The sequence below is a fragment of the Electrophorus electricus genome, chromosome 4 (assembly GCF_013358815.1).
Source record: "Electrophorus electricus isolate fEleEle1 chromosome 4, fEleEle1.pri, whole genome shotgun sequence".
NCBI classification, from domain to species: Eukaryota; Metazoa; Chordata; class Actinopteri; order Gymnotiformes; family Gymnotidae; genus Electrophorus; species Electrophorus electricus.
The window spans coordinates 1,594,499-1,610,747 of NC_049538.1; the positions used below are offsets into that span (position 1 = coordinate 1,594,499).

Consider the following 16,249-nt stretch of genomic DNA (forward strand, 5'->3'; position numbering starts at 1 on the left):
AGCCATTCAGTTGAAGTTGCTGTCACAAATTCCCAAACCAGTTGCATTATTGGTTCTCCAGGGTTGGTCCAGGGAGACATAGTCATTGCAGGGATCATTAGATGGCCTGGTTAAAGCCACTGTCAAAGATATACAAAAAGTAAAAATGTCCTTTATTCATTTTATAAAATGTTCTACAATTTTTAAAGCATTAATCATTTTTATATGAATTACTTCTAATGATATCTGATTACCTTTTAAATCCTTTATGTCATGAAATTATTTATTTAGTGAAGACTAATGGACCCTAATTTGTTTCTCATGACCATGTGTATAATGATAAAGAAGTAGGAAAATGCAGGCTACCTGCAGTGTATGTGGGCAGAGGAATTGACACATCTGGTTTGACCAGTCTGTAGACATAGTAATGTCCTGGACAGGCTTTCACTTGTATTGGGCTGGACGTGTAGTAATTGCACTGGGTTCCGTACCACCAGTAGTACCCCCAGTACCACCAGTAATTGTAAGAAAAGGAGCCATAGATTTCTCGAGTAACAATTCCATCCTCAATAAGGGGATGTGAACCACCAAGCAGTAGTGAGGTGTATCCGCCAGATGTTATAGAACCCACACACCACTCAGAAATCTGTGCATCTTTTCCCTGTAGATACAGCCGATACCATCCATTCCATTCAACAGTGGTGTCATCATGACTGCTGTAGTAACCGGAGGAACCGTAAGCATAGTAACCATAACCATAGTAACTGTATGTGGTTCTCCAGGTGTCATCAAGAACATTGTGGTTATAGCAGGGGTCAAATGTAGAGGTGGCTGGACTGGTTGCTGTGTAAAAACAAGTCATTACACACATCTCAAAATTGAAATATGACCTTTAGTTGTAATATAACAACATGTGTATGTCTATTCTGTAAACACAGTGTCTGATTAAACATGATTTTAAGTGCATAAATAAAAAGAAATATATAGTCTGTTGTTAGCATATGAACAACCATCATTCAAATACATAAGCTTGATTGCTTTATAAAACACATTGCAGCTAATTACCCCACTTTGCAGGAGATGTAGAAAGTGGTGTATGATTTTGTGGGGTTTTTTTAATAGTTGGGTGTTTACTCTGCAGCTGCACATATATGAAATACAACTGAAATATATATATATTTGGTGTGTCTAGTAAAGCTGTGAACAAGGTTAAGTACAAGGAGGGTCTTTTTAATGTGGATCTGTTGTATCAGTGTTGGCTGAGGTCCAGGCTATGAACTCTTTTTCTCATCTACTCTTTCATCAGTCGTTAGCCTTTAATTAACCTTAAGCAATTTCTGTATTGTATTTTTCTGTACTTTATTTTGTAATATGTTATCCTTTTATCTGAAAACTCTTAACTTCCATTTAATTTATGTCATTCTTTGCTTTATATTTTATTTTTTGTTTTGTCACAATGTTTTATTTTATTCATTTTCCATCAGTACCTATATCTATGTAGAGCTTCTGAACCCAGTAGACAGGAACATAAAGAATGGAGAGGAATCCAGAACTAGGGATTAACTGGACACTCTTGGTAATAAAGAATCTTATTTGAAAACTACTAATGCAAACAAAACTAAGCAATATGGATAGGAAAACAAAAGGATTAAATCCACTGTTTACTAAGGGATAAACAAGACACAAGTGCACTTGAGAAAGGATGTACAATATGAAACATGACCACATCAGGCTGTTACCAGATGAACCATAATACAAAAGGGGTGAAACTGACAGTGATGTATAAAGATTTAAATTATAAACACTGCCATTTAATTTGTGGATAATGCATGTAGCTGCAATGAACAATATGCATTATCTAGTCTGTTTAGTTTGTGTAAGTAATCCAGACAATTGATCAATTTATATAGACTGAAAAATATTTTTTTTTGCAACTCACTAATGTTTGTGTTGAGTTTATTTCCATTGGATATGGTTCTAGGTGCAGAAATTGGAGTGATGGTGCTTGCATCTGTAAAAAGAAAATTTGACAAGAGGGTTGACAGCATAAAGCCTGTAGAAATCTTTACATGTTTAAAATCATGTATCATTTGTCCTACCTGTACAGTAGGCCATGTTGCAGAACATTGGCCTGACAATCTCATAGACATAGAAATTGCCTGGGCATGCTTTAACACGAATTGGGGTAGACTTGAAGTAGCAGCAGTCAGATCCTGCATTTGCACAGACCTGGCGGGTGACCACTCCATCCTCTAGCTGAGGATGAGGACCATTGAGCCACAGAGTGTAGAAAGTACCACATCTGGAAACATCAACACAGTTCTCTGCCATACGGATGTCCATCCCATTGTACAGCAGGCGGTACCAGCCATTCCAATGGAAGTTGCTGTCACAAATTCCCAAACCAGTTGCATTATTGGCTCTCCAGGGTTGGTCCAGGGAGACGTAGTCATTGCAGGGATCGTAAGATGGGCTGGTTAAAGCCACTGTCAAAAATATATGAAAAGTAAAAATGTCCTTCATTCCTTTCATAAAATGTTCTACAATTTTTAAAGCATTAATCATTTTTATATTAATGACTTCTAATGCTATCTGATTACATTTCAAATCCTTTATGTCATGAAATTATTTATTTAGTGAAGACTAATGGACCCTAATTTGTTTCTCATGACCATGTGTATAATGATAAAGAAGTAGGAAAATGCACTCTACCTGCAGTGTATGTGGGCAGAGGAATTGACACATCTGGCTTGACCAGTCTGTAGACAAAGTAATGTCCTGGACAGGCTTTCACTTGTATTGGGCTGGACGTGTAGTAATTGCACTGGTTTCCATACCACCCGTATCCCCATACCACCAGTAGTACCCCAGTACCACCAGTAATTGTAAGAAAAGGAGAGCCATAGATTTCTCGAGTAACAATTCCATCCTCAATAAGGGGATGTGAACCACCAAGCAGTAGTGAGGTGTATCCGCCAGATGTTATAGAACCCACACACCACTCAGAAATCTGTGCATCTTTTCCCTGTAGATACAGCCGATACCATCCATTCCATTCAACAGTGGTGTCATCATGACTGCTGTAGTAACCGGAGGAACCGTAAGCATAGTAATCATAACCATAGTAACTGTATGTGGTTCTCCAGGTGTCATCAAGAACATTGTGGTTATAGCAGGGGTCAAATGTAGAGGTGGCTGGACTGGTTGCTGTGTAAAAACAAGTCATTACACACATCTCAGAATTGAAATATGACCTTTTGCTGTGATAATAGTTGTAATATAACAACATGTGTATGTCTATTCTGTAAATACAGTGTCTGTTTAAACATGATTTTAAGTGCATAAATAAAAAAAATATATAGTCTGTTGTTAGCATGTGAACAACCATCATTCAAAGACATAAGCTTGATTGCTTTATAAAAGACAGTGCAGGGAATTACCCCACTTTGCAGGAGATGTAGAAAGTGGTGTATGATTTTGTGTTATTTTTAATATTTGGGTCTTTAGTCTGCAGTTGCACATATATGAAATACAACTGAAATATATATATATTTGGTGTGTCTAGTAAAGCTGTGAACAAGGTTAAGTACAAGGAGGGTCTTTTTAATGTGGTCTGTTGTATCAGTGTTGGCTGAGGTCCAGGCTATGAACTCGTGTTCTCATCTACTCTTTCTTCAATGGTTAGCCTTTAATTAACCTTAAGCAATTTCTGTATTGTATTTTCTGTACTTTATTTGTAATATGTTATCCTTTTATCTGAAAAATCTTAACTTCCATTTAATTTATGTCATTCTTTGCTTTATATTTTATTTTTCGTTTTGTCACAATGTTTTATTTTATTCATTTTCCATCACTACCTATATCTATGTAGAGCTTCTGAACCCAGTAGACAGGAACATAAAGAATGGAGAGGAATCTAGAACTAGGGATTAACTGGACACTCTTGGTAATAAAGAATCTTATTTGAAAACTACTAATGCAAACAAAACTAAGCAATATGGATAGGAAAACAAAAGGATTAAATCCACTGTTTACTAAGGGATAAACAAGACACAAGTGCACTTGAGAAAGGATGTACAATATGAAACATGACCACATCAGGCTGTCACCAGATGAACCATAATACAAAAGGGGTGAAACTGACAGTGATGTATAAAGATTTAAATTATAAACACTGCCATTTAATTTGTGGATAATGCATATAGCTGCAATGACAATATCCATTATCTAGTCTGTGAGTTTGTGTAAGTAATCCAGGACAATTGATCAATTTATATAGCCTGAAAAATAAAATTTTTAGCAACTTACTAATGTTTGTGTTGAGTTTATTTCCATTGGATATGGTTGTAGGTGCAGAAATTGGAGTGATGGTGCTTGCATCTGTAAAAAGAAAATTTGACAAGAGGGTTGACAGCATAAAGCCTGTAGAAATCTTTACATGTTTAAAATCATGTATCATTTGTCCTACCTGTACAGTAGGCCATGTTGCAGAACATTGGCCTGACAATCTCATAGACATAGAAATTGCCTGGGCATGCTTTAACACGAATTGGGGTAGACTGGAAGTAGCAGCAGTCAGATCCTGCATTTGCACAGACCTGGCGAGTGACCACTCCATCCTCTAGCTGAGGATGAGGACCATTGAGCACAGAGTGTAGAAAGTACCACATCTGGAAACATCAACACAGTTTTCTGCCATACGGATGTCCCTCCCATTGTACAGCAGGCGGTACCAGCCATTCCAATGGAAGTTGCTGTCACAAATTCCCAAAACCAGTGCATTATTGGCTCTCCAGGGTTGGTCCAGGGTGATGTAATCATTGCAAGAGGATCATAAGATGGGCTGGTTAAAGCCACTGTCAAAGATATATGAAAAGTAAAAATGTCCTTCATTCCTTTTATAAAAATGTTCTACAATTTTTAAAGCCATTAATCATTTTTATATTAATGACTTCTAGTGATGTCTGATTACATTTCAAATCCTTTATGTCATGAAATATTTATTTAGTGAAGACTAATGGACCCATAATTTGTTTCTCATGACCAACGTGTATAATGATAAAGACGTAGGAAAATGCACTCTACCTGCAGTGTATGTGGGCAGAGGAATTGACACATCTGGCTTGACCAGTCTGTAGACATAGTAATGTCCTGGACAGGCTTTCACTTGTATTGGGCTGGACGTGTAGTAATTGCACTGGTTTCCATACCACCCGTATCCCCCGTACCACCAGTAGTACCCCCAGTACCACCAGTAATTGTAAGAAAAGGAGCCATAGATTTCTCGAGTAACAATTCCATCCTCAATAAGGGGATGTGAACCACCAAGCAGTAGTGAGGTGTATCCGCCAGATTGTTATAGAACCCACACACCACTCAGAAATCTGTGCATCTTTTCCCTGTAGATACAGCCGATACCATCCATTCCATTCAACAGTGGTGTCATCATGAACTGCTGTAGTAACCGGAGGAACCGTAAGCATAGTAACCATAACCATAGTAACTGTATGTGGTTCTCCAGGTGTCATCAAGAACATTGTGGTTATAGCAGGGGTCAAATGTAGAGGTGGCTGGACTGGTTGCTGTGTAAAAACAAGTCATTACACACATCTCAGAATTGAAATATGACCTTTTGCTGTGATATAGTTGTAATATAACAACATGTGTATGTCTATTCTGTAAATACAGTGTCTGTTTAAACATGATTTTAAGTGCATAAATAAAAAAAATATATAGTCTGTTGTTAGCATGTGAACAACCATCATTCAAAGACATAAGCTTGAGTGCTTTATAAAAGACCGTGCAGCTAATTACCCACTTTGCAGGAGATGTAGAAAGTGGGTGTATGATTTGTGGGTTTTTTTTTAATAGTTGGGTCTTTACTCTGCAGTTGCACATATATGAAATACAACTGAAATATATATATATTGGGTGTGTCTAGTAAAGCTGTGAACAAGGTTAAGTACAAGGAGGGTCTTTTTAATGTGGATCTGTTGTATCAGTGTTGGCTGAGGTCCAGGCTATGAACTCTTGTTCTCATCTATTCTTTCTTCAATGGTTAGCTTTTAATTAACCTTAAGCGATTCTGTATTGTATTTTTCTGTACTTTATTTGTAATATGTTATCCTTTTATCTGAAAAATCTTAACTTCCATTTAATTAGTCATTCTTGCTTTATATTTTATTTTTCGTTTTGTCACAATGTTTTATTTTATTCATTTTCCATCACTACCTATATCGATGTAGAGCTTCTGAACCCAGTAGACAGGAACATAAAGAATGGAGAGGAATCCAGAACTAGGGATTAACTGGACACTCTTGGTAATAAAGAATCTTAATTGAAAACTACTAATGCAAACAAAACTAAGCAATATGGATAGGAAAACAAAAGGATTAAATCCACTGTTTACTAAGGGATAAACAAGACACAACTGCACTTGAGAAAGGATGTACAATATGAAACATGACCACATCAGGCTGTCACCAGATGAACCATAATAGAAAAGGGGTGAAACTGACAGTGATGTATAAAGATTTAAATTATAAACACTGCCATTTAATTTGTGGATAATGCATGTAGCTGCAATGAACAATATGCATTATCTAGTCTGTTTAGTTTGTGTAAGTAATCCAGACAATTGATCAATTTATATAGACTGAAAAATAATTTTTTTTAGCAACTTACTAATGTTTGTGTTGAGTTTATTTCCATTGGATATGGTTGTAGGTGCAGAAATTGGAGTGATGGTGCTTGCATCTGTAAAAAGAAAATTTGACAAGAGGGTTGGCAGCATAAAGCCTGTAGAAATCTTTACATGTTTAAAATCATGTATCATTTGTCCTACCTGTACAGTAGGCCATGTTGCAGAACATTGGCCTGACAATCTCATAGACATAGAAATTGCCTGGGCATGCTTTAACACGAATTGGGGTAGACTTGAAGTAGCAGCAGTCAGATCCTGCATTTGCACAGACCTGGCGGGTGACCACTCCATCCTCTAGCTGAGGATGAGGACCATTGAGCCACAGAGTGTAGAAAGTACCACATCTGGAAACATCAACACAGTTCTCTGCCATACGGATGTCCATCCCATTGTACAGCAGGCGGTACCAGCCATTCCAATGGAAGTTGCTGTCACAAATTCCCAAACCAGGTGCATTATTGGCTCTCCAGGGTTGGTCCAGGGTGATGTAATCATTGCAAGGATCATACGATGGGCTGGTTAAAGCCACTGTCAAAGATATATGAAAAGTAAAAATGTCCTTCATTCCTTTTATAAAATGTTCTACAATTTTTAAAGCATTAATCATTTTTATATTAATGACTTCTAGTGATATCTGATTACATTTCAAATCCTTTTTGTCATGAAATTATTTATTTAGTGAAGACTAATGGACCCTAATTTGTTTCTCATGTCCACGTGTATAATGATAAAGAAGTAGGAAAATGCACTCTACCTGCAGTGTATGTGGGCAGAGGAATTGACAAATCTGGTTTGACCAGTCTGTAGACATAGTAATGTCCTGGACAGGCTTTCACTTGTATTGGGCTGGACTTGTAGTAATTGCACTGGCTTCCATACCACCCGTATCCCCCGTACCACCAGTAGTACCCCCAGTACCACCAGTAATTGTAAGAAAAGGAGCCATAGATTTCTCGAGTAACAATTCCATCCTCAATAAGGGGATGTGAACCACCAAGCAGTAGTGAGGTGTATCCGCCAGATGTTATAGAACCCACACACCACTCAGAAATCTGTGCATCTTTTCCCTGTAGATACAGCCGATACCATCCATTCCATTCAACAGTGGTGTCATCATGACTGCTGTAGTAACCGGAGGAACCATAAGCATAGTAACCATAACCATAGTAACTGTATGTGGTTCTCCAGGTGTCATCAAGAACATTGTGGTTATAGCAGGGGTCAAATGTAGAGGTGGCTGGACTGGTTGCTGTGTAAAAACAAGTCATTACACACATCTCAAAATTGAAATATGACCTTTAGTTGTAATATAACAACATGTGTATGTCTATTCTGTAAACACAGTGTCTGTTTAAACATGATTTTAAGTGCATAAATAAAAAGAAATATATAGTCTGTTGTTAGCATATGAACAACCATCATTCAAAGACATGAGCTTGATTGCTTTATAAAACACATTGCAGCTAATTACCCCACTTTGCAGGAGATGTAGAAAGTGGTGTATGATTTTGTGGGGGTTTTTTAATAGTTGGGTGTTTACTCTGCAGCTGCACATATATGAAATACAACTGAAATTTATATATATTTTGGGTGTGTCTAGTAAAGCTGTGAACAAGGTTAAGTACAAGGAGGGTCTTTTTAATGTGGTCTGTTGTATCAGTGTTGGCTGAGGTCCAGGCTATGAACTCGTGTTCTCATCTACTCTTTCATGAATCGTTAGCCTTTAATTAACCTTAAGCGATTTCTGTATTGTATTTTTCTGTACTTTATTTTGTAATATGTTATCCTTTTATCTGAAAAATCTTAACTTCCATTTAATTTATGTCATTCTTTGCTTTATATTTTATTTTTCGTTTTGTCACAATGTTGTATTTTATTCATTTTCCATCAGTACCTATATCTATGTAGAGCTTCTGAACCCAGTAGACAGGAACATAAAGAATGGAGAGGAATCCAGGACTAGGGATTAACTGGACACTCTTGGTAATAAAGAATCTTAATTGAAAACTACTAATGCAAACAAAACTAAGCAATATGGATAGGAAAACAAAAGGATTAAATCCACTGTTTACTAAGGGATAAACAAGACACACGTGCACTTGAGAAAGGATGTACAATATGAAACATGACCACATCAGGCTGTCACCAGATGAACCATAATACAAAAGGGGTGAAACTGACAGTGATGTATAAAGATTTAAATTATAAACACTGCCATTTAATTTGTGGATAATGCATGTAGCTGCAATAAACAATATTCATTATCTAGTCTGTTTAGTTTGTGTAAGTAATCCAGACAATTGATCAATTTATATAGACTGAAAAATAATTTTTTTTAGCAACTTACTAATGTTTGTGTTGAGTTTATTTCCATTGGATATGGTTGTAGGTGCAGAAATTGGAGTGATGTTGCTTGCATCTGTAAAAAGAAAATTTGACAAGAGGGTTGGCAGCATAAAGCCTGTAGAAATCTTTACATGTTTAAAATCATGTATCATTTGTCCTACCTGTACAGTAGGCCATGTTGCAGAAGATTGGCCTGACAATCTCATAGACATAGAAATTGCCTGGGCATGCTTTAACACGAATTGGGGTAGACTTGAAGTAGCAGCAGTCAGATCCTGCATTTGCACAGACCTGGCGGGTGACCACTCCATCCTCTAGCTGAGGATGAGGACCATTGAGCCACAGAGTGTAGAAAGTACCACATCTGGAAACATCAACACAGTTCTCTGCCATACGGATGTCCATCCCATTGTACAGCAGGCGGTACCAGCCATTCCAATGGAAGTTGCTGTCACAAATTCCCAAACCAGTTGCATTATTGGCTCTCCAGGGTTGGTCCAGGGAGACGTATTCATTGCAGGGATCATAAGATGGGCTGGTTAAAGCCACTGTCAAAGATATATGAAAAGTAAAAATGTCCTTCATTCCTTTTATAAAATGTTCTACAATTTTTTAAGCATTAATCATTTTTATATTAGTGACTTCTAATGATATCTGATTACATTTCAAATCCTTTTTGTCATGAAATTATTTATTTAGTGAAGACTAATGGACCCTAATTTGTTTCTCATGACCACATGTATAATGATAAAGACGTAGGAAAATGCACTCTACCTGCAGTGTATGTGGGCAGAGGAATTGACACATCTGGCTTGACCAGTCTGTAGACATAGTAATGTCCTGGACAGGCTTTCACTTGTATTGGGCTGGACGTGTAGTAATTGCACTGGGTTCCGTACCACCAGTAGTACCCCCAGTACCACCAGTAATTGTAAGAAAAGGAGCCATAGATTTCTCGAGTAACAATTCCATCCTCAATAAGGGGATGTGAACCACCAAGCAGTAGTGAGGTGTATCCGCCAGATGTTATAGAACCCACACACCACTCAGAAATCTGTGCATCTTCTCCATGTAGATACAGCCGATACCATCCATCCCATTCAACAGTGGTGTCATCATGACTGCTGTAGTAACCGGAGGAACCGTAAGCATAGTAACCATAACCATAGTAACTGTATGTGCTTCTCCAGGTGTCATCAAGAACATTGTGGTTATAGCAGGGGTCAAATGTAGAGGTGGCTGGACTGGTTGCTGTGTAAAAACAAGTCATTACACACATCTCAGAATTGAAATATGACCTTTAGTTGTAATATAACAACATGTGTATTTATATTCTGTAAATACAGTGTCTGTTTAAACATGATTTTAAGTGCATAAATAAAAAAAATATATATAGTCTGTTGTTAGCATGTGAACAACCAGCATTCAAAGACATAAGCTTGATTGCTTTATAAAATACATTGCAGCTAATTACCCCACTTTGCAGGAGATGTAGAAAGTTGTGTATGATTTTGTGGGTTTTTTTTTTAATAGTTGGGTCTTTACTCTGCAGTTGCACATATATGAAAAACAACTGAAATATATATATATTGGGTGTGTCTAGTAAAGCTGTGATCAAGGTTAAGTACAAGGAGGGATCTTTTTAATGTGGTCTGTTGTATCAGTGTTGGCTGAGGTCCAGGCTATGAACTCTTTTTCTCATCTACTCTTTCGTCAATGGTTAGCCTTTAATTAACCTTAAGCGATTTCTGTATTGTATTTTTCTGTACTTTATTTTGTAATATGTTATCCTTTTATCAGAAAAATCTTAACTTCCATTTAATTTATGTCATTCTTTGCTTTATATTTTATTTTTCGTTTTGTCACAATGTTTTATTTTATTCATTTTCCATCACTACCTATATCGATGTAGAGCTTCTGAACCCAGTAGACAGGAACATAAAGAATGGAGAGGAATCCAGAACTAGGGATTAACTGGACACTCTTGGTAATAAAGAATCTTATTTGAAAACTACTAATGCAAACAAAACTAAGCAATATGGATAGGAAAACAAAAGGATTAAATCCACTGTTTACTAAGGGATAAACAAGACACAAGTGCACTTGAGAAAGGATGTACAATATGAAACATGACCACATCAGGCTGTCACCAGATGAACCATAATACAAAAGGGGTGAAACTGACAGTGATGTATAAAGATTTACATTATAAACACTGCCATTTAATTTGTGGATAATGCATGTAGCTGCAAATGAACAATATGCATTATCTAGTCTGTTTAGTTTGTGTAAGTAATCCAGACAATTGATCAATTTATATAGACTGAAAAATAATTTTTTTAGCAACTTACTAATGTTTGTGTTGAGTTTATTTCCATTGGATATGGTTGTAGGTGCAGAAATTGGAGTGATGGTGCTTGCATCTGTAAAAAGAAAATTTGACAAGAGGGTTGACAGCATAAAGCCTGTAGAAATCTTTACATGTTTAAAATCATGTATCATTTGTCCTACCTGTACAGTAGGCCATGTTGCAGAAGATTGGCCTGACAATCTCATAGACATAGAAATTGCCTGGGCATGCTTTAACACGAATTGGGGTAGACTTGAAGTAGCAGCAGTCATTTCCTGCATTTGCACAGACCTGGCGGGTGACCACTCCATCCTCTAGCTGAGGATGAGGACTATTGAGCCACAGAGAGTAGAAAGTACCACATCTGGAAACATCAACACAGCTCTCTGCCATACGGATGTCCATGCCATTGTACAGCAGGCGGTACCAGCCATTCCAGTTGAAGTTGATGTCACAAATTCCCAAACCAGTTGCATTATTGGCTCTCCAGGGTTGGTCCAGGGAGACGTAGTCATTGCAGGGATCGTAAGATGGGCTGGTTAAAGCCACTGTCAAAGATATATGAAAAGTAAAAATGTCCTTCATTCCTTTTATAAAATGTTCTACAATTTTTAAAGCATTAATCATTTTTATATTAGTGACTTCTAATGATATCTGATTACATTTCAAATCCTTTATGTTAGTGAAATTATTTATTTAGTGAAGTCTAATGGACCCTAATTTGTTTCTCATGACCACGTGTATAATGACAAAGAAGTAGGAAAATGCACTCTACCTGCAGTGTATGTGGGCAGAGGAATTGACACATCTGGCTTGACCAGTCTGTAGACATAGTAATGTCCTGGACAGGCTTTCACTTGTATTGGGCTGGACGTGTAGTAATTGCACTGGCTTCCATACCACCCGTATCCCCCATACCACCAGTAGTACCCCCAGTACCACCAGTAATTGTAAGAAAAGGAGCCATAGATTTCTCGAGTAACAATTCCATCCTCAATAAGGGGATGTGAACCACCAAGTAGCAGGGGGGTGTAACCACCAGATGTCATGGAGTTCACACACCATTCAGAAATCTGTGCATTTTGTCCCTGTAGATACAGCCGATACCATCCATCCCATTCAACAGTGGTGTCATCATGACTGCTGAAGTAACCAGAGTAACCATAGGTGTAGTAGCCATAACCATTGAAACTATATGTAGTTCTCCAGGTGTCATCAAGTACGTTGTAGTTGTGACAAGGGTCAAAGGTATCAGTGACTGAACTGATTGCTGTAAAAAGAATAATTACGAGTTTCATTTAGTTTTATAGCAAGTAAAATGTTAAAAAAAGAAAGTGTTCTATAAAAATACTTTATATGACTCAAGGAATTCAGCTTGTGGTAGAATGAAGTGTCGCTTCCTGACCCCAGGCTCAGGAGGTCAGACTGTGTCCTTCTGAGGCATTGGTTTAAGCTCATCCCTTTGTATTTCTAGAAGCAGACTACCATACTGTGCTATTGACCACTGGCATGAGAAAAAAGGTATGGTAGCAATGGTAGGTATGGTAGCTATATATATATATATATATATATATATATATATATATATATATATATATATATATATATATATATATAATTATTATTGTTATTGTACAGTGAAGATCATTGACAGTAAAGGTCCTCTGCAGAATGTGTGAGAGATGCCCTGCCAAAATGGCATGAATAATAGTCAACTGAATGGAGCACTGTATCTGTGTATTGATGTCAGAACAGTTGTGCCTATATAAGCTGTATTAGCCACTCATTTTTGGATGAGGTTATCATTCTTGTAAAGGTCTTTTCTCCAAATGGCTATAGCTTCACCTTTATCAGCTTACTTAATAACAAAGTGCAGAGTATTCTTCCAAAGTGCAGAGTATTCTTCCTTGGGAGTTTTATACTTTTTGGCTCGTTTGTACAAATGCATTACTGGGAGGTGTCCAAGGGTACTTGTAGAATTATATTTCGATGAGTCAAGGTTTCCACCAACAAGACAAAATGGATAGAGTGATTTTCCTTTTTATATTATTAGCCTCAGTGGACCACATGCATTAGTTTTTGTATTAAGTTTGAATCTGTAATCGAGACGATCAATCAATTTATTATAGACTTTAAAAATGATTTTTATAGCAACTTACACATGGGTGTTGTGAGTTCTGTTCCACTGGACATGTTTGCAGACACAGGAATTGTTATGCTGCTGGCATCTAAAGAAAGAAAATGTGAAAACAGGGAAGAGAACATAACCTGTAGAACTCTAGAAATGTGTTGGAAAATAAACACATGAAATGAATGAATAAGATGAATGTCCTACCTGTACAGTAGGCCATGTTGCAGAACATTGGTTTGACAATCTCATAGACATAGAAATTGCCTGGGCATGCTTTAACACGAATTGGATTGGACTTGAAGTAGCAGCAGTCAGATCCTGCATTTGCACAGACCTGGCGGGTGACTACTCCATCCTCTAGCTGAGGATGAGGACCATTGAGCCACAGAGTGTAGAAAGTACCACATCTGGAAACATCAACACAGCTCTCTGCCATACGGATGTCCATCCCATTGTACAGCAGGCGGTACCAGCCATTCCAGTTGAAATTGCTGTCACAAATTCCCAAGCCAGGTGCATTATTGGCTCTCCAGGGTTGGTCCAGATAGATGTATTCATTGCAGGGATCATAAGATGGGCTGGTTAAAGCCACTGTCAAAGATATACAAAAAGTAAAAATGTCCTTCATTCCTTTATAAAATGTGCTACAATTTTTAAAGCATTAATCATGTTTTTATATTAATGAATTCTAATGATATTTGATCACTCTCTGAATCCTTTGTCATGTACCTATTTATTTAATGAAAACTAATGGACCCTAGCTAGTTTCTCATGAGCACTTATATAATGATGAAGAAGTAGGAAAAACGCACTCTACCTGCAGTGTACACGGGCAGAGGAATCGAAACATCTGGCTTGACCAGTCTGTAGACATAGTAATGTCCTGGACAGGCTTTCACTTGAATTGGGTTGGACGTGTAGTAATTGCACTGGCTTCCATACCACCCGTATCCCCCATACCACCAGTAGTACCCCCAGTAGTACCCCCAGTACCACCAGTAATTGTAAGAAAAGGAGCCATAGATTTCTCTTGTAACAATTCCATCCTTAATAAGGGGATGTGAACCACCAAGCAGCAGTGGGGTGTAGCCACCAGATGACATGGGTTCAACACACCACTCAGAAATCTGTGCATCTTCTCCCTGTAGAAACAGCCGATACCATCCATCCCATTCAACAGTGTTGTCATCGTGAGTGCTGAAGTAACTGGAGAATCCATAAGTATAGTAGCCATAACCATAGAAACTGTATGTGGTTCTCCAGATGTCATCAAGAACATTGTAGTTGTAGCAGGGGTCAATAGTAGAGCTGTCTGGACTGGTTGCTGTAGAAACACATCATTATGGAGATCTTTACATATATTTCCCATCGCATCCATTCTAGTGATATTGTTGAAAATATAACTCATTCTTGGGTTAATTTGAACATGATTTTCAATGAGTTACAATGAGTATAGTGCTCCTTCAGAGGCAAAGGTTATAATGGTTTTGAATGTGTCCAACTCACTTCTATCTGTCCTAGTAAATCTAGAAATTGTTGCATGATCTGTGCAATGCCTATAGATGACCTATAGTCTGTAACTACACTTATAAAATACAACTGAATGGTAAAATAGGAGGATAAGATAAGCTGCCAATACATATAAATACTACTAACATGTCTGGTTAGTGCAAATAAACGAGGCTTTTGCCTTGCTTTTTCTGAGCAATGGAGGCCACAGGAATGTTTCTCTGTGTGTCTACCTATTGGAATTTATTATGGCAAGTAACAGGTGATCAAGGTGTATCCCATTCTGCGTTAAGGCTACATGTGAGAAGCTGAGATTTCATTCAGGTGCAGGGTATATTTTAGGCTGAATAATAAGCAGGTTGTTCCCTGCTGCTACCAAAACCACAGAAAATTTGCATGAAGATGGGTAACCATCGTAGTATCAATGAGTTGCATATAGATGTATACCAAATAACGTGACATGAAAGGAATATTTCTTTTTACATTTTATATAACTGCTTGCTACCACAGCAACTAACTAGGAGTCCCCATGTTGAACATTTGCTGTAGTTCAGGGCAGTATCTAGGCTTCCAACCATGGATTTTTGCAAAATATATTTTAATGCTACTCTCTTTTTTTTAACCATATAGAGGACTTATTATATGAAAAATAAGAATATTGCTACTTGGTCACCTGAACCTGTCACTTTCTGTCAGAGAAAATTCTGTCACACAAAATTCTGGATATGCCCGCTTCTTATCAAAATATAGCAAACATCCATTGACTATTATTATTTGAACTAGTTTACTCCTAGTTATATTTGTCTGTCAAAGCCTTGATTGACGAGTGCTAGTGATGTCTGTTAACTGTCGAAATAGATTAAAAACTGGTGTAATAGACTTACATGACTCATCTTTTATGGCATATATATATATATATATATATATATATATATATATATATATATATATATATATATATATATATATATATATATATACATACACACACTTACATATTCAGAACTTTTCTGAATTTAGTCTATCGCTGCCAAAATCACACCTTACTTCACTTGCAGAGTCAATGAATTACTCACTGCAGTCTCTGCAATGTCTCCTATTGTATTTGTCCTTGGTGACTTTACCATACATGTCGATACAAACTGTAGTTGCTCAAGATTTGGAACTGAAGTAGAATTTTTTGAGTTTTGATTTAGCACTTTGATTTCCCCACTTACTCTCTTGGGCACTC

At 37.3% G+C, this 16,249-nt stretch overlaps 1 protein-coding gene across 1 annotated transcript; it reads right to left on the reverse strand.

Moving 5' to 3' along the window:
- Positions 1–6: 6 nt before the first annotated feature.
- LOC118241147 lies at positions 7–16,149 on the reverse strand. The gene is given in 26 exon segments (XM_035525064.1): positions 7–119; positions 346–822; positions 1,919–1,990; positions 2,079–2,465; positions 2,692–3,186; positions 4,288–4,359; positions 4,448–4,627; positions 4,630–4,804; positions 4,807–4,835; positions 5,065–5,335; positions 5,337–5,434; positions 5,475–5,561; positions 6,664–6,735; positions 6,824–7,210; positions 7,437–7,552; positions 7,604–7,931; positions 9,030–9,101; positions 9,190–9,576; positions 9,803–10,279; positions 11,380–11,451; positions 11,540–11,926; positions 12,154–12,648; positions 13,538–13,606; positions 13,714–14,100; positions 14,327–14,833; positions 16,095–16,149. Coding segments are annotated over 26 exon segments (6,267 nt in total).
- Positions 16,150–16,249: the final 100 nt, after the last annotated feature.